The sequence below is a fragment of the Penicillium waksmanii genome (genome assembly GCF_028829765.1).
Source record: "Penicillium waksmanii strain IBT 27052 chromosome Unknown utg000007l:1.0-4314555.0:1.0-4317578.0, whole genome shotgun sequence".
In the NCBI taxonomy this organism is placed as follows: domain Eukaryota; kingdom Fungi; phylum Ascomycota; class Eurotiomycetes; order Eurotiales; family Aspergillaceae; genus Penicillium; species Penicillium waksmanii.
The window spans coordinates 4,039,256-4,064,539 of record NW_026643253.1 but is presented as its reverse complement, the minus strand read 5'-3'; the positions used below and the strand labels follow the sequence as shown (position 1 = coordinate 4,064,539).

Genomic DNA, 25,284 nt, shown 5'->3' with positions numbered 1-25,284 from the left:
ATTTGACGTCTTTGGTGACCCAAGGCAGGCGTCATAATGCATGAGGCATGCAAGCGATGTAACCAACTGTGCTTAAGCGTGCGTCTTTTCGGCCCCGTACTTTCTAAGGCTGGGTCCGGCCCCCAAAAGGCGTAACGATGATAGTCGATGCAACCAATTGAACGTCTACAGATACAGGCATGGGGTAAATTCGGGCTTGCGATATTAAACGGACCCCAGCCCAGTGTCAGATCTGGCGCTAAATATCTGTAACAATAGCTGGATAGTAGTAATAATAGGGTCTAACAAGCCGATGCCGCCGTACTCCCCTCCCCCTTTTCCCCATGAAAATAAATGAGTTGACGCATAATCCTTTCGTCAATTTCTCCTCTTATTTCTCGCTCTATATTCCATCTATTAAGATGCCAATAATATCAAATATGGATCCTATTTTAAAATCCGATATCAGATGTCTTCTAAATCAAGCAGCCGCCTTGCCCGCTGGAATTATTGTTTACCCTGAAGGCGACCGAACTCATCCGGTAAAGCTCAGCTATGCCAAACTGCGCAATCAGGTATTACAGAGAGCGTCCTGGCTGCGAAGACGTGCGGAATTTCGCCTCGGGGGTGTCATCCTTGTCCATTTCCAGCGTCATTTGGATAATATCACATGGTTCTGGGCCACTATTCTGGCTGGTAGTGTGCCAGCTCTATCTCCTTCTTTGGTCGGCACGAGCGAGGGCCGTGAAGCCCATTTCAAACATCTGCACAGTATGTTGCAGGATCCTTTGCTGCTCAGTCGTCGGGGTTTACTTACAGAGTCTTTCGGGGAGAACAAAATTCTACGTACTGTGGCAGTGGAGGAATTTGAAGATTCTGGCCTCAAAGGAACGTATTCGAACAGTGTTACCTACAGCCAGATCAATGCAGATGGTGAGGTTCATGTCAAGGACAGTGATGTGGCCGTCCTCATGCTCACCTCTGGGAGCTCTGGCAATTGCAAGGCCGTGTGCCTGACACACCAGCAACTATTTGCCTCGATTCGTGGGAAATTAGCAGTGATGCCAGTTAGCGATGGCAGTTCCGTGCTCAATTGGATCGGTCTAGACCACGTTGCCAGCCTGATGGAAACGCATCTTCTTTCTATGTACGCGGGAGTCGACCAGATCCAGATCCAGGCTCCCGAAGTGCTCAGCAATCCACTGTTATTCCTGCGGTTGCTAACCAAGCACAAAGTCTGCATGACCTTCGCCCCGGACTTTTTCCTGCGCAAGCTTCTAGTAATATTGGATACGACATCCAAAGAGGCTAATCAAGAATACAATCTCGGAAAACTCCTCTATTTGGTTTCGGGTGGAGAGCCTAACAATGTTGATACTGGTTCGCGAGTTACGAGGCATTTACGAAGCCTGGGAGCTTCACCATCAAATCTCATCACTCCAGGTTTTGGCATGACTGAAATTTGTGCGGGGGCCATTTACAATCGCAATTTCCCTGATATTGATATCAAGGCGCAACGCGAAGCTGGTGCTCTTGGCTTCAGCATTCCAGGCATCGAGATACGGATAGCGCCCATTGATCCAAATGAGCCTAGCGCTGGCCCCAAGTCCGATGCCGTGGACGGAGGCGCAGCCAATGACACCGGTGTACTGGAAGTACGTGGACCTGTCGTGTTCTCAAGATACTTCAACAATGACGAGGCTACCAAAGCCGCCTTCACGGAGGATGGATGGTTCCGGACAGGAGATCTTGGTACAATCGATGCAGACGGTCAGCTAAAGTTGGAAGGTCGACTCAAAGAGTTGATCAACATTAATTCCGTCAAGTTTCTACCTTATGAGATTGAAGCTACGATTGAACAAGCACGTATTCCAGGAGTGGCCCCTTCTTTTGTTGTGTGTTTCTCCCACAAGCAATCTAGCACCAGCCCCGAGGAAATTTATGTTGTATATCAACACAATTTTGCAAGTGATGATATAGAAGGCCGCATCTTGACGCTACACACGCTGATGCGCACTGTTATTCTGTTTACATCCGCACGGCCACGAGTTCTGCCCTTGCCGCCTGGTTGCCTGGAAAAGACGACCCTAGGAAAGCTATCGCGGCCGAAAATTCGAAATGCGTTGGCAGAAGGGAAATACAAGTACCAAGAAATCTTCAACGATCGGGCACTACAAACATATCGAGAGTCTCACTTCTCTGAGCCTAGTAATGATGTTGAGCGTCAACTTGTGGCGGTTTTCATGGAGACGCTCGGACTCGACAAGGACATTGACATTGATATGCCGATTCTAGATACTGGAATCAATTCAGTTGATTTGATTCGATTGAAAAGAGCTGTTGAGGCGGATTTCGGGATTGAAGATGTTCCCATGATCATCATTATGACCAACACAACCATTCGATCCCTGGCAACGGCAGTCCAAAATCTTGAGGCCTCAGATCTCACTAGTGCATATCAACCAGTTGTCACTTTGCAACCACACGGATCCAAGACTCCTTTATGGCTGTTCCATCCGGGAGTCGGCGAGATACTAGTCTTCCTCGCGTTAGCTCAGCATTTCCCGGACCGGCCCATCTATGCAATGCGACCACGCGGGTTCGACTTAGGCGAGGAAACCTTTAAGGATCTCGTTGACCTCCATACGACATACTACGCTGCCTTGAAAAAGAAACAACCTAATGGGCCCTACGCCTTAGCGGGATACTCATATGGTGGCATGATTGCCTTTGAACTCGCAAAGAAGATCGAAGCAGCTGGTGATGAAGTAAAGTTCATAGGTAGCTTTGACCTACCACCATACATCAAGCATGTCATGAGGCGACTCGACTGGACAGGGTGTCTTCTACACGTTGCATTTTTCTGTGACCTCTTTTCCGAAGACCGCGCTGATGAATTGGAACCTATGATACGCCCCTTGCCTAGGTCCGAGCAGCTGGCACGAGTGATGGCCGAAGCAAACCCAGTCCGTAGCTCTGAGTTGGGAATAACACTTGCATCGCTGGATACCTGGACTGAAGTGACCTTCTCCCTTGCAAATATCGGCCGTGACTACGATCCATCCGGTACAGTTTCTTCTATGGACGTTTTCTTCTGCGATCCGTTGCGAGGCGTGGCAGCATCGAGGGAAGAGTATCGCTACACACAACTGAACCGTTGGGAGGAGTTTGTCAGCAATGATCTTAAATTTCACGAGGTGGATGGACAGCATTATACAATGATCTCCCCAGAACGTGTACCAAAGTTTCAACAAAAGTTGAAAAACGCGCTTTCTGCGCGGGGTCTCTAATCTCTAACCACCTGGTGGCTACTGGAATTATAAGTCCCTACTTATTTCTCTCCTTCCACTGCGAAAATTCGAAGAGCTATGCAGCCGATCTGTTTGATGTAAACTATCTATGTCAATCACTCATTCATTCACAGAAATGGGAAGTATCTTATAGAGTCCTTTGTTTTATCTTTAGCTACATCATTGCGGTGGGTGTTTTCTTCATTCTAGTATTACAGTACTAGTTATTAGTTATAGAATATGACAAAATAATGTTCCACTCATTCCGGCACAGTAAACTCACTAGACCTGGAACATGGGTGCAGATATACCCATGGCATTCCCATGGGCACAATTTTTGGTTTATAACTATCTTGGCATATATATAGGCGCAGACTCTATCCCAGGGTAAGCGGAATACATAGCATTCGCTATTCTAGGGTCTGCCTCAGTATAGCCCTACTTCACCAGTTTCCTATACATTCACTTTTCCTCTGTAATACAGCCGTTTGCGCATTACCAGATCAGGACACTCTAGATTTTGGCTATTCGTTATTCAATAGCCAGCTGATAACTTACTTTTGTAACGATATGCCTATCCTCGCACACTTCCGACATGTCACGTGCACCACGTGACCCACTACTGCCTATTCCTCCCATACTATGTAGTGAAAGATGGGAATGCTCGATGGCAGTCTGCGTTGGCAGACGGGTCGATCGCAAGAGGACAAAACCACCATACTCGCAGAGTGCAGGAGAGTAGTAGACAAAGCGGCGCCCTACTGAGAAAACAGCATTCAGAGCATTCGAGCCCTTAGCATAGCCGCAGCGTGATTCCGAATAACGAAAATAACATTTGTGACCCGAAAGGCGGTGTGTAAGTTAACTATCATCGAGGGCTTATATACTGCAAGTAAGGCCTAAGGCCTAAGGCCTACAGCATCATCTGACATCACCAGAGCGATTCCCCCACTACAGCAGATATTTTATCTTCTATATAGGAACACTTATAAAGTTGCACTATAAGAGCTGTAGTAAAAGATGTAATATCAGCATAGCAATAATAATATCTGGAGCTAATTTAGATTATGTTGATTGATAAAACTTTCAATTATCTGGACATTGTATTAAGTAAAATAGACAGAAGCTCAACGATATATACAACTTTTCTTGTATGGGCCAAAGCAGTGATAACAAAAGGCCAAAATAAGGCTAGGAATACTTAAGAATATAGCAAGCAATAAATCATAAAGAATGAGATATTTACTGCTTTACTGCTGTATAGCTCTTGAGATATAAACCAGCTCCAATCCTATTATATAATGCCCTAATGCTGGTAAGCTAATGTTACTTTGGTGGTGGAGGGGAAGTACCTAGCTTCTTAATACTTTTTGTATCATAGGCTGTGAATGTCCGTATGGTATTCTAACAGTATCCAATAATATAACTTGATTTTGTATAGCCTTTATCGTATGACGTTACTCTCAAAGTAGTAAACATTGTAAAATAGACTAATCGTGGCGAGTAATCGTTAAATCTAGGAGTATTAATTCTAACTTTTTGTATATAGGTTGGCTGATCGCTAAAAAGGCCAGGTTGGGGTAAGGATTGTTATCTTAAAGGCTGCTTATAAGGTGTTCAATAAAATAAGAGGTAATCTAGTGGTTCTAGGCCAGAATAGACCATAATAGATATTCTTATAAGATCCTGTTTAGGTAGGGAACTTACTAGTAATTATTTTATAGCCTTAACTACTTCTCTTGTAGTGTAGGAATTAGAGTAAAAAACGTGATTGGAGCCTGGATCCTAGGAACCGCACTAGTGGTAAGTCTTAGAGGAGCTGTCTGTTTAGTGTTCGATAAACCTTGTCTGAAAATCTGAAATTAGGTCTGGGCTCTATCTCAACGGTGATTGAATTAGAGCGCCTAGTTAGTCGCAGAAAGAAAATAATCTTGGTTTTAAGCCTAGTCCTGACGGATACAGATTCTACTTGTGATTATTTAGCTTAAACCCTACCCTGTTACTTTAATGAAAGGATGTTGATTGGCCCCCTGACGAACTTGCTGCGATAATATAGGTTTTGTACTGGCTAATGGAGGACGTCCTATGTTAATATTCTATGCTTGCCTTAGATCCTATACAGGGATATATTTGGATTCATCCAGTGTGATAGTTTATGTCTGAGGTATAACCGAATTGGGGAGTTATTCGATTGTTTAAAAGAGCACCTACTTTATATGCTTTTATCTCTGTTATCTAGTGCACAGAAAGCTCCAGTATGTGAAAATTTGGCGGAGCGTACTGACAGTTGTCTAGGAACCCCACCCTTGGTCATAGCAAGAATCTATTATAAGGCTAGAACACGCAGACTATAGCAGGCTTTGCAGAATATTATAAGGCTAGAACACGCAGACTATAGCAGGCTTTGCAGAATAATATAAGAATTGTCTTATACTCAAGAGCTAATTTATAACTTTCCAAACTTCCGTAAGTATAAGGAGTTACTCCTAGGAGCCTGGAGCCCCCGAATGCTGATCTATAGTCTTGAAATTGCAATGCTGCTGGGCTGAATACGAGGCACGACGGCCTAGCCTATCTTAACACAGAATAGATCAGCCTATTTACCTCGCTCAGGCAGAGGTACTTTCACCTTTCCGGTTTATCACTGAATATTGCGTTACCACCGTACGGGTGTAATTACTCGGTCTTCTCAGAGTTCTAATATGTCGATAGTCCAAAGATTATTTAGATACGCAGTAATTTTCCGCAACCAGTAGTGCTCTATAAGCAGTAGTTCTCTATAAGTAGTAGTTCCCCAGACAGAAGAAAACTCCAGATGTACCTACTTTTACTCGTGCCTTGTTTCAGAGAAAACCTTTGACAATAAATTTGTTCGTTACTAGCGAAAGTTAGTGTATACTTCTACGGCTATGGTATATATTTCGCATAAAACTAGATTTTTCGCGCTCAACATGAAGTTACCGACCTGGAACAGGTAACTTATAATAACTTGTATTTTATCAGATGAATCGTCAAGTTATCCCTCTACTTGGAAAAGCTATACAGCAACGGGCAGATAATGGGCAGCCTGCGAGCGCCCACCAAGAGTACGTAGGGAGGGCTGTGCTAACGTCAACACGGGACCTGACACCAGAGTTCCCTGAACGGAGCTTGTATAAAAACTATGTGGAGCGCGGATGGGTGTAACAGTGCCGAAACAGTAGGACTAATAATATCAATATTAATCATAATCATAATAAGCGATATTATAGTCAAGAGCATCGCTCGACTACGGCCTTGGAATCGGTGACATCTCTCGGCACCATAGCCGGCCCTAGGTCTGCCTCAGTCTCACCATGAACCTTGGTGGTTACAAGGCCAGTCGAATCCTCCTGGGATTGAGACAAACTCTATCAGATTGATTGATATTGGTTCAATTGAAAATGAGGCCACTACAAGGTTACACTGATCGCAGCCACAGTAACATCTACTTAGGCCTAGGTGAGTGTAACACTCATGTCTGAGGGAGGCTACGGAAGGCTGGGGAACCATGCATTCATTTCTTATCAATAACCAATAATATGTCCGGTTCGCCTCCACAATACCGCTAAGACAACAGTAACCCCGCACACTAACCCTATAAGCCCCTAGGAGAGTAACTATAACAGCCACTGGCCAGCAGAGAAGGTAGCGGTAGCAATATCATCAGATGGCTAAGCGCTTACCTAATATTAACCCTGCCTAGTTAAAGTCATGCCGATGCGCTCCCTAGTCGCTGATAAATAGGTCGTCTTCTCCTAGTAACCTTCGTCCAAGACTTGTGTTTGTCTCTAATATACAAGTTACTCCACCTTGACCCAAGTCTCCGTCCGGCCCATCATGGTTGATGCTACGACTGGCACTAATCCGACTTCAGACAAAGGCTCCGTGCCTGCTCATAATTTCGAAGAGCCAGTTGGTGATCTCCAGCTTCCCCCAGGATGGATGTATAAGTCGTGGGGGGTAGGGCGCTGGCGTACGCCCTGGTATGCGTCTCCGAGGTTCCAGCTGGGTATGGTCGCATTTGTATGTTTCATGTGTCCTGGCATGTTCAATGCTCTCAGTGGCCTGGGTGGTGGTGGGAAAGCCGATCCGCATTTAGCAGATCAAATGGTATTACTCACCTTCTGAGTAGGGAGTAGAGATTCGGCAGAAATGGACTGATTGATCTTGTCAGAACCTCACCCTGTACAGTGTCTTCGCTGTTGTCGGTTTCTTCGCTGGCTCGATCGTCAATTGGATCGGGATCCGGCTGTCACTCTCCTTCGGCGGAATCGGATATTGTATTTATGCGATCAGTCTTCTCGTCTCTGTGCACAAATATGTTCCGGGTTTCAACATCTTCGCTGGTGCCTTACTGGGCGCCTGTGCTGGTATCCTTTGGTCGGCTCAGGGAGCTATCATGATGTCCTACCCCCACGAGCACCAGAAAGGTCGGTATTTCGCATGGTTCTGGGGAATCTTTAACATTGGTGCCTGTATGGGCAGCCTTGTACGTATGGGGACTGCTGCCAGTCATTGTCTCATCTAATTGACAGTTCTTAGATCGCTCTCGGCACAAATATCAACGTCAAAGTCGCCGCCACTATCTCCGACGGAACGTACATCGCGTTCATCGTTCTTATGTTCTTTGGTGCTTGCCTAGCTCTAATGCTGTGCGATGCGAAGAAAGTCATTCGCCGTGACGGGTCCCGGATTATTGTTATGAGAAATCCAACATGGAAAACCGAGTTGTACGGGCTCTACGACACGCTCAAGCACGAACCTTTTGTCGTCCTTCTTTTCCCTATGTTCTGGTCTTCTAACTGGTTTTACACATACCAAGGAAACGCAATTAACGTCGCCTACTTCAACACCCGCACGAGGGCCTTGAATTCCTTCCTATACTGGTTCGCTCAAATCGTAGCTGCGAGTATAATCGGCCCACTCCTGGATATGACTTACCTGCGTCGTACAGTGCGTGCTCGCGGCGCGTGGATCATCCTCTTCATCCTGACTATGGTTATCTGGGGTGGTGGCTGGGCCTGGCAGAAGAATTATACTCGCGAGTCTGTAAACCCCGAGACAACCGACTTCCAGCATTGGGATTGGACGCATCCTGGATACGTCGGCCCAATGTTCTTATACTTCTTCTACGGATTCTACGACGCAGTCTGGCAGGGTGTTATCTACTGGTCAGTCTCCTCTCATCTCTTGCCCCTTCCCCTATTATCCCCCTATCCATCCATACCCCGTCGTGTCAAGCCAACTGAATCCAAACCTCCACTTCCAGGTACATGGGAGCTCTTTCCAACTCGGGCCGGAAAAGCGCCAACTTCGCCGGATTTTACAAAGGTATACAATCCGCCGGTGCAGCCGTGGTGTGGAGTGTAGACTTCCACAATGCATCTTACGCAGCCGAATTCGCCAGCAACTGGGGCCTACTTGGAGGATCGCTGCTCATTGCTGCTCCGGTGATCTTCCTACGCATTAAAGACCATGTGGATATCGCGGATGATCTGCAGAATACTGACGAGACGGTCAAGGATGTTCTTCCAGTCGGACATCCGGAGGAGTAGCTGAGAAAGTTTCTACCTAGATAGCCGTGCGAGGGCTAAATGGGAGGCGCAGTCTTATTTTTGTTTATTGTTAGCCCGCTCGGCTCAAATGAAACTTATTGAGCTCAGATCAAAACATGTATAATTGGGGACGCGTTCTGTAGTGTGTCGAACCTTATTGGAGGCCCAAAACAAGGTTAGAGCGGTAAACCAGTCACTGTCTCGAGGGCGAAGGCTATGCTAGACTTCGCCGAGGCATTATAACCGTTTTACAGTCTACACTGGATCGATGGTTGGCTTCTAGAGAGATAAATAAACATAGCTGTACTGATCTCCCCCCGTCAAACTCGGCAGACCTCGGAGAAATGGCTTATACAGTGTAGACATATACTGCTACTTTGCACATGCTTTTACCATTCTAATACTGCGGTATTTAGAGAATATCATAGTGTTTAGGGTCAAAAGGAGCTTTTTGAAAGCAAATGTGTCTGTTTTTCTTTATTGGCTTTAGAATTATAAGTACATAAATTCAAAACAACTATAAACGTTTATATATATTCCTTCAGATCGCTTAGAGTTATAGTGACCGAAGCTCCAGTAGTCCAAAGCCTTCAGTATAGAGTAAAAGTAACTGTGACAGCAAGACAAGCCTAGAAAAAACATTACATAAGTATAAGAGAGACAAGTTTGTTCTAGAACTCTATAAAAGATACACAATGATTTTTTCTTTATTATCGCCGTCACCCTTCTATAATATACCCTTGTGTATCTTCAATATACTCTTTATAGCGTCAAAAATTAGGATAATCCATGTTTTCCCAGTGTTTTTGTTTTCAGTCTCACTCCTAAAAATACTTTGCATAGCAGCTATTTTTATCTTAGCTCAAGAATTCATAATATACAAATAGAAAGTAAAGCTCGACCTACCAATGCATATAAGTTATTTATTATTATAAATATTTTCCCAGTGATTCTTTGGTGCTTAGTAGACTTTATATATAATACTGAGAATTGGTATAATCTTATAATTCTATTCCACCAGTCCTATGCCTAACGATAAAGTTGGCTATATATATACACGTATACAATCTTCTAGGATTCGAAAGTAGGTCATAAATATGAATTAATTTACTGTTGAACACTCACTAATTCCTAGCAGGAGGTTGCACCAAGATCTATATTGCAAAATATTGTAACGAACCTAAGGTTGCCTGAGTTATGTGCCTAATTGTAACGAACTGGTGTTGTTACCATTGTGAGGAGCTCAGGTACTCACAGAGATCAGGATACGGCGTAGCGTAGCAAGCAAAGAAAGTAGTAGCGTTCGAAGAAAGTAATAGCTTGAGGAGAATAAGAAGGAAGCTAGGATGGAAGGCTAGATACACAGGTGTATGGCGTGGATGCCTAGAGTGGCGCTGTAGGCATGAGGCATCCACGAATGGTAACAACACCAGTTCGTTACACTAGGTTTTATTACTATAGACTGAGGCCCCTAAATGCCTAGGGGCACTGACCTATCCCAAGGTACTAGTGATAGAATATATATATTATTATCCACTACCGAGATCCAAACTAAAAATTAATGGAACTTGAAGTATCCGTTAAACTTAGTATGTATAGATGGAAGGTTTATAGGGTTACTGCTGGGTACCCCGCAAGCAGTACACTAGTAGCTTCAAGTTCCAAGTTTTATGCGCACCTGGGGCAAAGAATAGAAATATGGCGTTTGCTCTAGTCCACGGGTAAATGTGCTCCCGGCGGTAGCAGGCCATTTGAGGTTTATCAATATCCATATTGTAGTAGGATTACGGGGCCTACACTACCCGCGGAGTGGTGCTTTGAGAATCCCGCGGTCTGGGAATTCCCCACAACTTTCTCGGGGTACTCGGGACAAATTCCGCAGTTGCACCCAGTTGCATCATAGCAAACCTTTGATTCACCGCCGAGGCCCGCGCGTCGGTGTATGTGCATTCCTAGCAACGATCGACCCTGCCAGGTGGAGGGCGGGATGGGCATTCCGCACTCCGCGCTCTTCTTCGGCCAATGTTAATTGGTTTGAATGCAATCCTGCTGCAGTCGAATTGAACCGCGTCAAATAGGGTAACTCTGGCTATTGTCGGGTTCCCCGCGATTGATAATTTAAATACTTTGGAGGTTCCCCTTCTTCTTGTTTCCCACACACTTCGCCGTCATGACCGTTCAAACGCTTGCCATTACCGTGGTCACGGTCGTTTACCTTATCATCAGGTATCTGAATCGCACCGACGTCCCCAAGATCAAGGGCCTACCGGAGATCCCCGGTGTGCCCCTCTTCGGTAACCTGCTTCAACTTGGAGACCAACATGCGACCGTCACTGGAAAATGGGCAAAGAAGTTCGGCCCGGTCTTCCAAGTGCGCATGGGGAACAAGGTATGGAAGTGAACTTGAACAACAATCGCCGAGGATAACACACTAACTATAACCCAGCGAATTGTTTTTGCTAACAGCTTCGAATCTGTGCGCCAACTCTGGATCAAAGACTCATCAGCTCTCATCTCGCGCCCGACCTTCCACACTTTCCACAGCGTTGTGTCTAGCTCCCAGGGCTTCACCATCGGGACTTCCCCGTGGGATGAATCTTGCAAGCGTCGTCGGAAGGCCGCAGCGACAGCGTTGAATCGCCCTGCCGTGCAGTCATACATGCCGATCATTGATCTTGAAGCCAACTCAAGCATCAAGGAACTGTACCGCGATAGCAAGAATGGCACTGTCGACATCAATCCCACCGCCTACTTCCAGCGATTTGCGCTCAATACCAGTCTGACCCTGAACTATGGCTTCCGCATTGAAGGAAACGTGGATGATCAGCTTCTGAAAGAGATCGTTGATGTTGAGCGCGGGGTGTCCAATTTCCGTAGCACCTCCAACAACTGGCAAGACTATATTCCGCTATTGCGCATCTTCCCCAAGATGAACAACGAAGCACAAGAATTCCGGGCCCGCCGTGATACGTACCTCACTTACCTTCTCAACATGCTGAAAGATCAAATTGAAAAAAGGCACGGACAAGCCGTGTATCACAGGAAACATTCTCAAAGACCCCGAGGCAAAGCTAAATGATGGTGAGTATTTGCAATGCATTCAAGCTTTTGTACTCTCAACATAAAAAAGTGATTAATCAATATTTTAGCGGAGGTGAAATCGATCTGTTTGACTATGGTCTCCGCAGGCTTAGACACAGTCCCCGGAAATCTGATTATGGGCATTGCATACCTCGCATCCGAAGATGGTCAACGAATTCAGAAGAAGGCCTACGAAGAAATTATGAAAATTTATCCAGACGGAGATGCCTGGGAGAAATGCTTGGTTGAGGAGAAGGTCCCTTATGTCACGGCCCTGGTCAAGGAAATTTTGCGATTCTGGACAGTCATTCCAATCTGTCTACCCCGAGAAAGCACCAAGGACATCGTGTGGAATGGAGCGACTATACCGGCCGGTACAACGTTTTTCATGGTAAGCTTCTCACTCTCTGTCGCCTTATTATCTTATGATACTCTGCTGACATTCGTAAAGAATGCTTGGGCGGCGGATTACGATGAAGATCACTTTAAGGATGCAACAAAGTTTATTCCTGAGCGCTATCTCGATCTTGGCGAAGCCCCTGGTACTCCTCACTATGGTTATGGCGCTGGATCTCGCATGTGTGCTGGTTCACATCTCGCAAATCGGGAGCTGTTTACAGCGTTTGTGCGTCTGATCACCGCTTTTCACATGCATCCATCAAAGCAGACGATTGATCGACCTGTACTCAATGCAATCGACTGCAATGCCATTGCGACAGCTCTAACCACAGAGCCGAAGCCGTTTAAGGTGGGCTTCACAGCACGCGATCCGAAGAAATTGGAGCAGTGGATTGCCGAGAGCGACGAACGAACAAAGGATCTGTGATCTTTCCAGCTTCAGCCTTAGTTCACATTCCTATTCTATTTGTTATCTTTTTTTCTTCTTTTCTTTTTTTCTCAGGGAAGGGTGATGCATTGAACGGCGATTGTGTGTGCATGTGTGTATACTAGTTAGTGAGAGTTGGTCAAAGTGGTACAAGGGCCACAGTAGGAAGTCAAAATGCGTTGTAAAAACGGGGGAGGAAACAAGGAATTAGATAGAGATAAATCGCATATCATTATCTGAATAATCCTGTGAATATATGTGGCCAGCAATGGCCAAAGTTCCCAAAATCCATCAATCTATCAATCCATAATAAACCAATTGATGTAAACCCGGCCAAGTCTGCCAAGTCCGGGGAAAAGCGCCACCGCGCGGAATCCCCCGCACTTTTCGTCTTCGCCCTTTTTCAACCTCCTTCGTTGCTGCTATTGCCATTGCTATTGCTCATTCCCATTGTCACACTAGTGCCAATACTTGTGCATCACCACCCAACTACCCCCTGTTCCAAGGTCGTACATAATGGACCTTCTGCAGACTTCTGCAGACCCTGAGTGGGACAAGGTCACCGCAATTGATGATGCGCAGGACGAGAATGAGCCCGAGCGCCCACGGAAGAAACGTCGCAAATACATTGCGAGAGCTTGGTATGCTGCCCATGTGACCATGTGGCCCTGCAAATCGAGCACACTCTCTAACCGGTAAAACAGCAATGAATGCAAGCGCCGAAAGATTAAGTGCAACGGGCAAGCCCCATGCCAGCGTTGTGGTCGACAGCGCCTCGAATGTGTTTACGTGGAGCATGCTCAACGCGACGGTCTCGGTGAGCCCGAGTATGTTTGTCCACTACTGGGAAGATGGCAAAGGATATCGGGAAACGCTAGCTAATCATGGCGACCGCAGAAATTTTGAGCGACTCTTTGATCAAATGAGATCGATGCAGGACCAGATTGCCAATCTGTCTGCGGCTGTCCGGTCCATCGCCCACAGCGACAACTCGTCCATTGGCGCGGGGCGTCCGAGCATTGTTGGGCCGGGACGAATGGCATCCGACGGGCTATTGTCCACACAACGAGGACTTCGGCGGGTGTCGACCGCTCGAGAAACTCCTTTCCAGGGCCCGACAACATCTGCCTTTAGCTTTGATCTCGCTAAATCAAGCTTACAGCGTCGGGGTATTGTGGAGCATCAAGAGGAGGCAGCTGATGAGGGAGATCTCGCACAAGAGCCATCTCCACTGGCATCCCCATCTTCTCCAAACCGTGACATGGAGCTCCATCAAGCAGTAGACCCACTGTGGGCATTACCCAAGGCTGAAGCACTCCGACTCTGCCGAGTCTACGAAGAGGAGATGGGAATCATGTACCCAGTCTTAGAGCTTTCGGAGCTCCTGGACCAGGTCGATCTTCTCTACGGTCTCATGGACCGGACACTGGATTCAAATATTCAATCACATGGAGCTCATGTCCTCGACCAGGAAGATATCTACATTCTTCGCCTCGTTTTTGCATGTGCACTAACCGCGGAGGCCAGCGGGCGCAGTGAACAGGCCATCTCGCTTTTCAACAGTGTGAGGGAGGTGCAGGATAACTGTGTCTGGGGTCCACCCGGAGATTAAAAGCATCATTTTTCTTACTCTTGTGGTTTGTGGAAGCCTGACACTTTCTTGGTCCATCATACTGACATTTCTGCAGTCAATATTCTATTTTCAAATGGACGAGGAGACACTAGCGTGGCGGACTATTGGAATTGTGGAACGCATGTCTCTGGAAAAGGGCCTGCACCGCCGAGAGACACTGAATCAACCTGCAATTATAGCCGCTGGAAAGGACCGTATACTCCGACTCTTTTGGTCAATCTACATCCTCGACATGCGTTGGAGTTTTGGAACTGGCATGCCCTTCTCTCTAGAAGACAGCGATATTGATCCCTGGCTTCCGGAGCCCGAAGAAAAGACCCCATATCTTCGCGTGATGATTCGATATAGTCGTATGGCTGCCAAAGTATGGAAGTTCATATCTGCTTTCAACAACACAAATGAAATCAAAAAAGACGAGATGAACTACCTGGACTGGCAAGTATTGAATTGGGCCCGCACGATCCCGGACTCATTACGGCTTGACCACCCCAGCACCCCGGAGTCTGGTGCTGCTCTGGAAGGTCCACGAAGCTTACGACGACTTCGTGCCTTGCTTTATTTGCGTGCGAATCAGCTGCGAATGCTCATATATCGACCGGTTCTGCATACAGCTGGTCATATCGCCCGATATCCTGGCGAGGCCGAGACAGTTGTTGACATTGCAAAAGACACCATCAGATTCATCACCCGTCTCAATGAAACTTCTGATATCTATCAGCTTCAGCAAGTGGCTTTCAATTGGTTTTTGGTCTCTGCGTTGGCCGTGCTTTTCCTCGCCGTTGCGCAAGCTCCGACTCAGTTCAGCAGCTCGTGTAAAGAGGAATTCTATTGGGCATTGGAGCTCGTTAAGGGATTCTCGACCAAGTCGTACATCTCCCGGCGACTCTGGAGGTCCATTCGAAGCCTTCGTAAGCTCGGCCCTGAGTTGGGTCTCGGGGTACAGAAGCTTCGACAATCGAATCGAACAGATGCCGAAGATGGCACTGATGGAACATTGAATCAGCATGGAGCATCTCTCCCGGAAACAGCCTCTAGCAACTACAGCCAAACTCCTCTGGACGGTGCACAGATGACCCAGGAGCTGATGGAGTGGTTCGAAGCGGTGGGAAACTTGGAAGATCAAATCATGGGAGTCGGGACCGGTCCGATGGTGGATGACGGTTCCTGGCAGCAGATGCCGAACGGTGGCTTCATATTCGATTACGGGGCAGGGCTGTCGAGTGTAATGAAGGATTGCTTTTAGTGAGATGGTTCAGTGAAGCCTGGTTTCGCAATTTAACGAGTGTATTCTCAATGGTTGATGAATATCCATCAATATTTCCCGAGAGACCTCGGTGCCAATTTTCTTCTCATAAGCAAGCAGACGATATGGCAAGCTCTCAGGTTTGCAATTTGACATATTGTGTATATCACCAGTCGTAATGGCGACATGGGAATTTGAGGTCTCTCAATCCATGCTCCGTCTAATTTCACGTCTAAATAATACCGGGTCGCAGTCTCTGTAAATCATTGACAGTCCAGTCGGTGACCAGCATGTGCCCTGGCTCATGCGCAAACACTAAACCATCTACTTTTGCACCAGCAGACTCGACTGCTATTTGCGGTGTCACTCCACAAGCCTTTGGAGGATAATTAGTATTAGGACTTCGATGGGTGATTACTTTTATTAGCAGAACTTACCCAAAAGACTGGGACTTCTCCCTCTTCAAATACCTGTGGCTCACCAAAGTCCGGTCGGTCAATATCGGTGATACCAAGCTCCTTTGCCCCGTCCCACCCCCAGGCCACCGGCTCACCATGAGTTGAAAGAAATGGCCGAGTGACCTCCCGCACCTGTGAAATCTGCTCCGGACGATACGGCCGCATAGAGACGATACAGCGACCACCTGTAAAAACTCCGGCTGGAAGAAGTGGGATAGTTGACCGGTACATGGCAACAATGGATTTGGACCTTTGGTGTCTTGGCTGTAAACCAGCTGCCGTCAACGCATCCTCGAAGGAAAATGAGCAGCCGATCAAAAAGCCGACGTGGTCGGAAGTCCAAAGGTCACAAATATCTTGACGACTTTCCATATATTGACCGTTTTCATAAATTCGATACTTGGGAAAATCAGTGCGAATGTCGAATTCGGGAGATTGGATACATCCGTCTGGCTGAATGCTGTGAGGATCCCCAGGAAGCGAAGTTCTGCCTAACAAGGGACAAGAGACTGGGTTACGCAGACACAGGTCGTAGAAATCGGCAGCATATTTTGCTGGCAGGACGAGAAGATTAGCCTGCAGATATCCGGGCGCGACTCCTGCCGTGTTGGTGAGGCGGTTCTCGCGACATAATAGTCGAGCCTCTTGCGATGTGGCGATATTTCCCAGCATGATTGAGATGTGTATAGTTCTGCAAAACTAACACACTCTTAAGTTAATTGCCTCGGTTATCAAGATTGACTCCATCTCCATTCCATGGCTTTGAGTTCGTATCTCCTCCGTCGGGTTCCACTTGCCGATGGCCTGGGGAAAGTTGGGGGTTCTCCGCATTTTGATACTTCAATCGATCATTATTGACCAATTAGAAGATTTACAGGGGCGGCGAACTTCTCCTGCCCCAAGTAGCAGGGATGCGCAGGCAAAAGCGGAGTCAAAACACGGCAGAAGTGGCAAATCAGGCCATTGTTGGTGGTTACGTTCTCTTATCTTCGCTTGTCGTCGGGCCGATCGAAATGCCCTTCGGCGGAGGAAATCCGGACTTATCACAGCCCCAACCCAAGGAGTGCATTATCTTGATCATATCTCTGGAGAGATATGATAAGATTATTCAACTAGCTGTTTTCAAGTTATTCATTCTACTTGACATTTCACTTTATTGTGTGACTATCTAGTCGCTCCCCCGCCGTCTTATTGCCCGACCTGGTCCCGAAGTCTTCGTTACAAGGAGTATACGACTCCAGTTCTTTCCTTTACATTTGATACTTTCACCTGCAGAGAGGAGCATATCCCATATGCCTACTACTGATACACAAGATGAGGTGGCCCTCGAAGGGAGGCTCTCCGTTCAAAAAGAGATCGACCGTGAAATGGCGGACGAGACCTGGGCCGGCGAGGCCCTGGACGTGGTGCTTGATCCGCAAAAAGAGAAAAAGCTCTTAGTCAAGTTGGATATGGCTTTTGTGCCCATCATTATGCTTACATATCTATCCTGCTTTTTGGATCGTTCGAATATCGGTACAGCCCGCACTGAACATTTTTCTTGCCCATGAATCGACAGCGCAAAACTGATCGAATAACAGGAAATGTCAAGGTGGCCCACATGCCTGAGGATATCAACGCCTCGGATAGCCAATTCTCTATCGCAGTCTCGATCTTCTACGTTACATATGTGCTTTTCGAAGCTCCCTGGGCGGTCTTGATGAAAAAGTTGACCCCGCGGAATATTCTAACAGGTCTCTGCATTGTATGGTCTTTAACAACCATTTTCACGGGTTTCATTGAATCGGTGGGCTCGCTCTATGCGACGCGGCTTATTCTGGGTGCCTGTGAGGCGGGATTATTTCCATGCCTAAACCTATACCTGACAATGGTGTACCGGCGTGAGGAGCAAGCCAAACGGGTATCTTATCTTATGAGCTGTGCAGCTATCTCGGGGGCAGTTGGCGGCCTTTTGGCTTACGGGCTGTTGCATATGGATGGAATTGGAGGGAAGGCAGGATGGAGGTAAGCTGAACTGAAGTCTGGGGAAAGAAGAAAAGGATCTTGAAGCTGACGGGAACTAAAGATGGGTCTACATCATCGAAGGCCTCTTCAGTGCAGCATGCGCGATTCTGATCTGGTTCGGCCTGCCAAATAACCCAGCAGAGGCTTATTTCCTCAACGAAGAGGAGCGATGGATGATGCGTGTGCGGAATGAGCAGCGCCGCAAGTACATGGGCAGTGATAAATTCAGCTGGGAGGAGATGCGAATCGCTCTGCGCGATCCCAAACTCCTTTTTTCTGGAGTCATTCAATTCTGTCAAGATATCCTATTGTACGGATTCAGCACTTTCTTGCCCACAATTTTGCAGGGCATGGGCTACGATTCGCTCATGAGCAACGTGTTGACTGTCCCGGTGTATATCTGGTCCGCGATCATCTTTATTGCCATTGCATTTTGTTCCGACCGTTACTCCAAATTTGCTTCTTATATCTTCACAACAAATGTCTTTGGCATTGTCGGATATATCCTGCTACTCACGGTCAGGAATACGGCGGTACAATACTTCGCAACCTTCTTAATCGGCATCACAACCTACACGGCAGTCGGTCTGAATGTTGCGTGGTTGAACGTCAACATTGCACCACAGTATCGAAGAGCCCTAGAGATTGGACTTCAGCAGACAATGGGAAACTGTGCCGGAATCGTGGCAGGTCAGGTATATCGACAGGCCCCATACGTACTTGGCAATGGTTTCTCGTTGGGCTCGCTGGCCGTGGGACAAATTGCTGTGACCGGTTTCGGATTCTACTTGCGGCGTGAAAATAGGATCAAGGAGCAAATTCTCAATGGCGAGAAGGAAGATACTCGTCGCGTTCAAACTGGTGACGGCTCTGTGGATTTCAAGTACATTTACTGAGTGCTGGTCCGTCAGGATATTAGGAATGCGGAGTTACGAGAGCCTCACTAGGCCTCACTATCCAGTTCTACAATTCTGCAATTCTACAAATAGATGTTCATTATTTATTCGTCATTAGGTTCAAGACACACGTGGCTGTAGAGAGTGACTTTGTGAAGCCATGGAACCAGCTGGGCAATACTTTCAAATCGAGGCAAATGACGCACACGACCGGTATGGATTCTGGTAGTATTTAGAAGACCGCATAGCCACTCTTTACTTGGCTAGAATCGCATTATCTACATTATTACTGCTACCAGGTTTATCAATACCTTTCAACCATATCCAGACACAGTCAACACAGTCAACACAGCCCGAGAGAACTACAAAATGGGTCTTTGCATGTCATTCCCACGTCGCCGACATCCCATGGGCATGGGAATGGGTATGGGTGGGTTCGGCCCGCCTCCTCGCAGACATCACTACGGAGGTGGAATGGGAATGGGTGGTATGAATGGAATGGGAGGTTGCGGGCCCCCTCCACGTCGACACTACGGCGGGGGGGGGGACAAGGAGGCTGGGGAGGGCCTCCAGGTGGTGGTTATGGCGGTTATGGTGGTTATGGTGGTTATGGTGGTGGCAGGAGACCCGGGGGAGGATTTGGTGGAGGCAGAGGACGAAGATGCTAAAGTGAACGACGATTATAGAGAATCATGGTCGCAATTTTCGAAAATGAGCTCTTTCATATATCTTTTCCAACCTTTCCACGGTCGGGTCCAGCTGTGTGGGGTAGCTCATCCTTATGAGGACCCTAACCAGGGCTTGGAATGCGGGATGTGTCGGGGCGAGTAACACGGTACGTCATACATCCATGGATGTGATACGGCTGGTTTGACAGAATTGCTGGCTCGGAATGAAAGATCGAGGAGCCTGAGATCTGAAGGGAGATGCAGCAACCTTTGGAAATAACTGAAAGGCAATACCCGAATCATCAGAATGATGAGTTATATATAGTTGCCAGTGCCAGTGCCAGTGGGCCCAGCAGATCGGAGTTTCGCCGAGGCATAACTAGAGGACGAGTATGCAGATCGATCGAATAATATTCTGTTCATTTCACCGTCAGTCAAGGGAGGTGAATTCACTGTAGGTTGAGTGGGTGAAGTTGAGTATAAATGTGTAGAAGTGTAGAAGTGTAGAAGTGTGGTTGAAGTCAGGAAGTCACTGGACTTCTCTCTTCTCCCTCAACCACCTCCGCTTCCACTTCTCAACCACACCACTCCTCCATATCTCAACCTCCATGCATTCACCCCGCAGCCATGGCTGACCAGGCCACTCCCACTCAGGAGAGGTCCACCTTCACTTATCGCCGCCCTCGACGCCGGCCAGCCCATTTGCGAACCAAGACGGGCTGTTTGACGTGTCAGTCGCCTACTGGTTGTTCTTTATTTTCCATTAGCAGAGCCACTACTAACCTTGCAATGCAGGTCGCAAGAGAAAAAAGAAATGTGATGAGACTCTCGCCCAGTGCCTCAATTGTGCAAAGCAGAGACTGCCCTGCGTCTGGCCATTCTCAACGGGTACAACTGAACAATCGCAACATCAGGATCAACCTCAGGATCAACCTCAACCGGTTTCTCCGTCTAAGCAAATTGCTACCTCCCTACGGAGATGGAGCAGCTCTCCGCTTCCCTCACCCGTGCCCCATTTGCCCTGGACTCATTCACCTGCAATCACCCCGGACAGCGGCCCCTTGTTTGATTTCCTCAGATCAACCTTTCTTCCTCAGCTCATCCGCCCCGCCACCGATGGTACGGTGACCCATGGCCTAAATCGCGAAACCATGATGCTCGCTCTAGGCCACCCCTTCTGCATGCATGCCCTCCTCGCGTGTTGTGGTGCCGAGATGCCCATGGGTGTCCAGAACTTCCGTCATCTGGCTCGCTTCCACTACACCAGCGCGGTGGCTGGTCTACGCGATGTACTCAATGATGCCCATCTGGCACCCCGATGGGTCGTCGCCATGCTAACTATCATGATGCTGTGTATCTACGAGGTAACACGGACTGCCCAGATATATCTTCTCTGTCTATTTATGTTTAGTTCGATCTTTCTAATTTTTCTATCGCCCAGCGTGCAAAACCGAAGGGCTCGTCAGGGGTCGAAATTCATCTAGTAGGAGCAGCAAAGCTAATCGCATTCTATTCTGGCGGTTCCGATTCCGATTCCGATCCCAACCATGGTTATGACGATCCAATTTCAAGAACAGAAGGCGCAATGCATCGCCTGGTGCGAGAATCCTTCATCTTTCATGTCGCGACGAGCTTACCTTTTCAGGAGAGCGATGCCAATCCCGTCGAGATCGAGACTGCTTTGTCCTTGGCGGAGCAGGCCATCAGCCAACATTTTCAACCCAACACCCTGTCCCATTCCGATTCCCCCGTTCTTGGATTCCCGCCACAGCTATTCCGATGCATTTATACGGTCTATCGTCTCTACCGCTCCTCGGCCAGTCAGGGAGTCAGCATTGAAACACGCCGGGCGCTCGATCGAGATTTACGGCAGTGGGATCAGCGTATCAAGGCGCGCGCCAAAGGGCCAGCCAAGGAGGACACATCACCGAGGAGCAGCTGGGACAGAAAAGGTCTCCAAATTACCGCATCACCTCTTCCGCCGGGCGACAAGATGAATGACTCCTGCTTGGGTCCGATGCTGTATATCCTTGGGTCTCGGCTGCTACTCCGACGTATGCGAGGGCCAGGACAGGCTGAATTAACCCCGTCGATCGATCAATTACTCCCGGAAGGTATGGAAATGGTGTGCCAGCTACAGCCTGACGAAGACTACTATGCCGACTACTATTGCTGGCCACTTCTTGCAATCGGAATGCATTTGAAATCCGCGCCCGACCGGGAGTTGTTGCTTCGCCAAGTGTGGGCGTTCTGGACAGCGACCAACAATGGAACAATGCGACGACTCGCCGACATGCTGGACTTTTTGTGGCGATGATCCTCGGTAAAGCGATCGCAAATCAGATTCCATTCGAATCGAACCCGATCATCGTTCTATCATCACCTCATCACCTCATCGGCGTCAACTCCGCTTCTGCGATTTTCGGCAGGTGGATTTGTCAGCCCGCTTTTTCTATAACAGTCCGAGCAGATCGCACATCTCACCGAGGTTCTTCTCCTGCATCAATTGAACATTTCCACATTCTGCACAGAGAAAAGGAGAAAAGAAAATGGGCTCAACTTTCCGTTCCCCTCATATTGTCAAGGCCGAGGGCATCCCTTACTTCACCCCCGCCAACAATGGCGGTGCTGCCTTGAACCCAGACGATCCCAATACGCCAACGCTGTTTCGCCCATTACAGATTCGTGATGTGAGCTTGAAGAATCGCATTATGGTCGCGCCCATGTGCACTTACTCCACGGAGTCAAACCCGAGCTCCCCTGCGGTCGGGGCGCTGACCGACTTCCACATTGCCCATCTCGGCCATTTCGCTGCCAAGGGCGTAGGCCTGGTCATTATCGAAGCATCCGCTGTCCAGCCGAATGGCCGAATCTCCCCCAACGACTCTGGTCTATGGCAAGAAGGGACAGAATCTGAACAGTTCAAGGGTCTTCGTCGGGTGACTGACTTCATACATAGTCAAGGCGCCAAGGTCGGCATTCAACTTGCTCACGCCGGTCGGAAAGCGAGTACGGTTGCTCCCTGGTTGTCCTCTGAGGGGAAGAGAAGTAGCATCAAAGCCGACGAAAGTGTCGGGGGCTGGCCATCAAATGTGGTCGGGCCGTCCGGGGGTGAAGAGCATATCTGGGCGCCGGGCGATGTGAAGTATTGGCCACCTCGAGAGCTCAGCACCGCAGAAGTCGAAGAGGTCGTGCGAGCTTTTGGGAGAAGTGCCAAGCTAGCCGTTCAAGCTGGTGTGGACCTGATCGAAATTCATGCCGCGCACGGCTACTTGATTCATGAGTTCCTGAGCCCCGTTACCAATCGCCGTACCGACAAATACGGCGGCAGCTTCGAGAACCGAATCCGCCTCGTTCAAGAAGTCGCGGCCGCCATTCGAGCTGCTGTCCCAGCCGGCACCCCATTGTTCCTCCGCATCAGCGCAACAGAGTGGCTAGAGGAACAATCGGTCGCCGCGCAGACTGGCAGCTGGGACATGCCATCCTCGATCCGACTGGCAAAGCTACTCCCGGAGTTGGAGGTGGATCTTTTGGACGTGAGCTCAGGCGGGAATCACAAAGATCAGAGGCTTCAACCCCATACAAACTACCAAATTGACCTGGCGGGTGAGCTGCGCAAGGCGATCCGTGGAGCCGGTCAGACGACATTGGTGGGAGCCGTCGGTTTTATCACGGAGGCCGACGCCGCCCGGCACATTGTGCAGGGCGCGGATGAAGCCCTGGCCACCGAGTCTGTTCTTTCGGGCCAGGAGCCTAAAGCGGACGCAGTCTTGATGGCCCGTCAATTCCTCCGCGAGCCCGAATGGGTGTACAACGCGGCCAAGCAGCTCAAGGTTCCCATTTCGGTGGCATGGCAGTTCGCTCGCGGCGTGCTTTGAGATTGAGTTTAGGAATACGATGTATATATGGAGGGGGTTCATAAAGACTCTACGCTATCGGGATAAATATAAACCGGACAATATATACGGTACTTCAATGAATATACTCATTAGTGAAGGCTTCTGGAAGATGCAGGGGCCCGGGCTATCCTACTATCTTCTCACCCGTCGTAACTGAATCTATCCAACCACAACAAAGGAGTCGCGCAGGTGAACGCCATACAGATCTAGGGACTGCCGATCTCTTTTACAGATACGAGTTCATTGGGTCGAGGCATATCACCAGAATTGCAGCTGGTCCACTGAAACACCCACACGCCCTCAACGTGCAGTGCCAAGCGAACAAGCTCCGTGGCCAAGCCCCGAGGTTACAGCGCAATCAAAACTCCAAACACGAAACACTTGCAATGTGAGGAGAAGATAGGGTAATCAAGAGGGCGGCCACTGGTTTAAAAGGAGTTGAAAATCATCCAGAAGATATGACGAGGAGCAGAGAGCCGGGAAAGAAAAAGAAGAAGAAAAAGGCTGAGCATTCTTTATCGGGGCTTGCGACAGCATTCCCCTTCACTCCCAATTCTTCCTTGTTTCATTTCGAACTAGCGTTCCAAGATTGAACATCCAAGATGGTGATGGCATCTATAATAGTGAAGGCTCTTGTCGCCCTCGCTTTGATCCAGTCGCCCCTGGTCGTTGGCATACCGACGGCCCCAGGGATCCCATCAGCGTCGGCAGCCAAAACCGAGCTGGGAGACCTGACTGTCGCTGCTCAGGGATCCCAAGATGGCTATTCTCGAGCCAAGTTTCCTCATTGGATTTCCCAGGGGAGGTAAGTTGCGAGACCCTGTTGTTGCGCATCTGTATCATTCTCACTCCGGCTATCCAGTGGCTGCGACACGCGCGATGTTGTGCTGAAGAGAGATGGCACGGGCGTGGTTCAAGATGATAGCTGCTCTGCCAGTAGTGGGAAATGGGTCTCCCCGTATGATGGAGCGACTTGGACTGCGGCTAGTGATCTGGACATTGACCACGTCGTGCCCTTGTCCAATGCCTGGAAGGTAGGCATCTAAACCCCTGGTTCTCTGGGTCCTATTGACTGGGCATGGCTTGCTAACCAACTTTCTGATAGTCCGGTGCCTCTGAATGGACGACGGATGATCGACAAGCGTTTGCCAATGATCTCACTCATCCGCAGCTCCTGGCCGTCACGGACAACGTGAACTCGGCCAAGGGCGACAAGGGACCTGAAGAATGGAAGCCTCCTCTTGGTAAGGAATTTGAATTGGAATCAACGAGAAATCACAGTGGAGGAAGTCATTTTGTCTAACATTTTGAATAGCATCGTATTACTGCACCTACGCGGAGATGTGGGTAAAGGTGAAATCGACCTACAACTTGACGGTCACCACGGATGAAAAGTCAGCGCTGGTCGACATGCTCGCTACGTGCTAGTGCTAACCTTTGGAAATGGGAGAATTTATATACTACTAGTATACTAGTATACTATGATTGGCAATTTCAATTTCAATTTCATTTTCATTTTCATCTTCATTTTTTGGCCAGGCTAGGTTTACTTCTTAAAGGGCTAGTTAGTACCCCGTAGTAAACTTGAACATGAACTTGAAGTTAATGATTTCTATAGGCCTGGGTCGAGAGAATCCACTGCACGGGAGATCGGCAGATATGAAGAGCTTGTCACATTGACAACAGGAACAGTCAGTATACTACTTCAACCCACTGTTTCGCCGAGCACAT

At 48.2% G+C, this 25,284-nt stretch overlaps 10 protein-coding genes across 10 annotated transcripts; 9 read left to right on the top strand and 1 right to left on the bottom strand.

Moving 5' to 3' along the window:
* Positions 1-419: 419 nt before the first annotated feature.
* N7481_008369 (non-ribosomal peptide synthetase) lies at positions 420-3,269 on the top strand (the record flags this gene model as incomplete). Its single annotated transcript, XM_057267588.1, has 1 exon — positions 420-3,269. The coding sequence occupies one exon, from the start codon at positions 420-422 to the stop codon at positions 3,267-3,269; it is 2,850 nt and encodes a 949-aa protein (XP_057121789.1).
* Positions 3,270-7,127: 3,858 nt separating this feature from the next.
* Positions 7,128-8,845, top strand: N7481_008368 (uncharacterized protein; the record flags this gene model as incomplete). Its single annotated transcript, XM_057267587.1, has 4 exons — positions 7,128-7,400; positions 7,465-7,779; positions 7,833-8,461; positions 8,560-8,845. The coding sequence occupies 4 exons, from the start codon at positions 7,128-7,130 to the stop codon at positions 8,843-8,845; spliced, it is 1,503 nt and encodes a 500-aa protein (XP_057121788.1).
* A 2,170-nt stretch (positions 8,846-11,015) lies between these two features.
* Positions 11,016-12,752, top strand: N7481_008367 (cytochrome P450; the record flags this gene model as incomplete). Its single annotated transcript, XM_057267586.1, has 5 exons — positions 11,016-11,234; positions 11,292-11,808; positions 11,864-11,926; positions 11,995-12,317; positions 12,378-12,752. The coding sequence occupies 5 exons, from the start codon at positions 11,016-11,018 to the stop codon at positions 12,750-12,752; spliced, it is 1,497 nt and encodes a 498-aa protein (XP_057121787.1).
* A 516-nt stretch (positions 12,753-13,268) lies between these two features.
* On the top strand, positions 13,269-15,628 carry N7481_008366 (putative C6 transcription factor; the record flags this gene model as incomplete). The annotated part of the gene is made up of 4 exons (XM_057267585.1): positions 13,269-13,393; positions 13,457-13,579; positions 13,650-14,316; positions 14,441-15,628. 4 exons carry the CDS (start codon positions 13,269-13,271, stop codon positions 15,626-15,628), a joined length of 2,103 nt encoding a protein of 700 aa, XP_057121786.1.
* Positions 15,629-15,860: 232 nt separating this feature from the next.
* Positions 15,861-16,758, bottom strand: N7481_008365 (DUF1445 domain protein; the record flags this gene model as incomplete). The annotated part of the gene is made up of 2 exons (XM_057267584.1): positions 15,861-16,004; positions 16,066-16,758. 2 exons carry the CDS (start codon positions 16,756-16,758, stop codon positions 15,861-15,863), a joined length of 837 nt encoding a protein of 278 aa, XP_057121785.1.
* A 620-nt stretch (positions 16,759-17,378) lies between these two features.
* N7481_008364 (uncharacterized protein) lies at positions 17,379-18,986 on the top strand (the record flags this gene model as incomplete). The annotated part of the gene is made up of 3 exons (XM_057267583.1): positions 17,379-17,601; positions 17,667-18,090; positions 18,152-18,986. The coding sequence occupies 3 exons, from the start codon at positions 17,379-17,381 to the stop codon at positions 18,984-18,986; spliced, it is 1,482 nt and encodes a 493-aa protein (XP_057121784.1).
* Positions 18,987-19,355: 369 nt separating this feature from the next.
* N7481_008363 (uncharacterized protein) lies at positions 19,356-19,817 on the top strand (the record flags this gene model as incomplete). Its single annotated transcript, XM_057267582.1, has 1 exon — positions 19,356-19,817. The coding sequence occupies one exon, from the start codon at positions 19,356-19,358 to the stop codon at positions 19,815-19,817; it is 462 nt and encodes a 153-aa protein (XP_057121783.1).
* Positions 19,818-20,281: 464 nt separating this feature from the next.
* Positions 20,282-21,971, top strand: N7481_008362 (Zn(II)2Cys6 transcription factor; the record flags this gene model as incomplete). The annotated part of the gene is made up of 3 exons (XM_057267581.1): positions 20,282-20,384; positions 20,450-21,018; positions 21,066-21,971. The coding sequence occupies 3 exons, from the start codon at positions 20,282-20,284 to the stop codon at positions 21,969-21,971; spliced, it is 1,578 nt and encodes a 525-aa protein (XP_057121782.1).
* A 232-nt stretch (positions 21,972-22,203) lies between these two features.
* Positions 22,204-23,532, top strand: N7481_008361 (NADH:flavin oxidoreductase/NADH oxidase; the record flags this gene model as incomplete). Its single annotated transcript, XM_057267580.1, has 1 exon — positions 22,204-23,532. The coding sequence occupies one exon, from the start codon at positions 22,204-22,206 to the stop codon at positions 23,530-23,532; it is 1,329 nt and encodes a 442-aa protein (XP_057121781.1).
* Positions 23,533-24,155: 623 nt separating this feature from the next.
* Positions 24,156-24,981, top strand: N7481_008360 (HNH endonuclease family protein; the record flags this gene model as incomplete). The annotated part of the gene is made up of 4 exons (XM_057267579.1): positions 24,156-24,358; positions 24,416-24,587; positions 24,659-24,797; positions 24,869-24,981. The coding sequence occupies 4 exons, from the start codon at positions 24,156-24,158 to the stop codon at positions 24,979-24,981; spliced, it is 627 nt and encodes a 208-aa protein (XP_057121780.1).
* Positions 24,982-25,284: the final 303 nt, after the last annotated feature.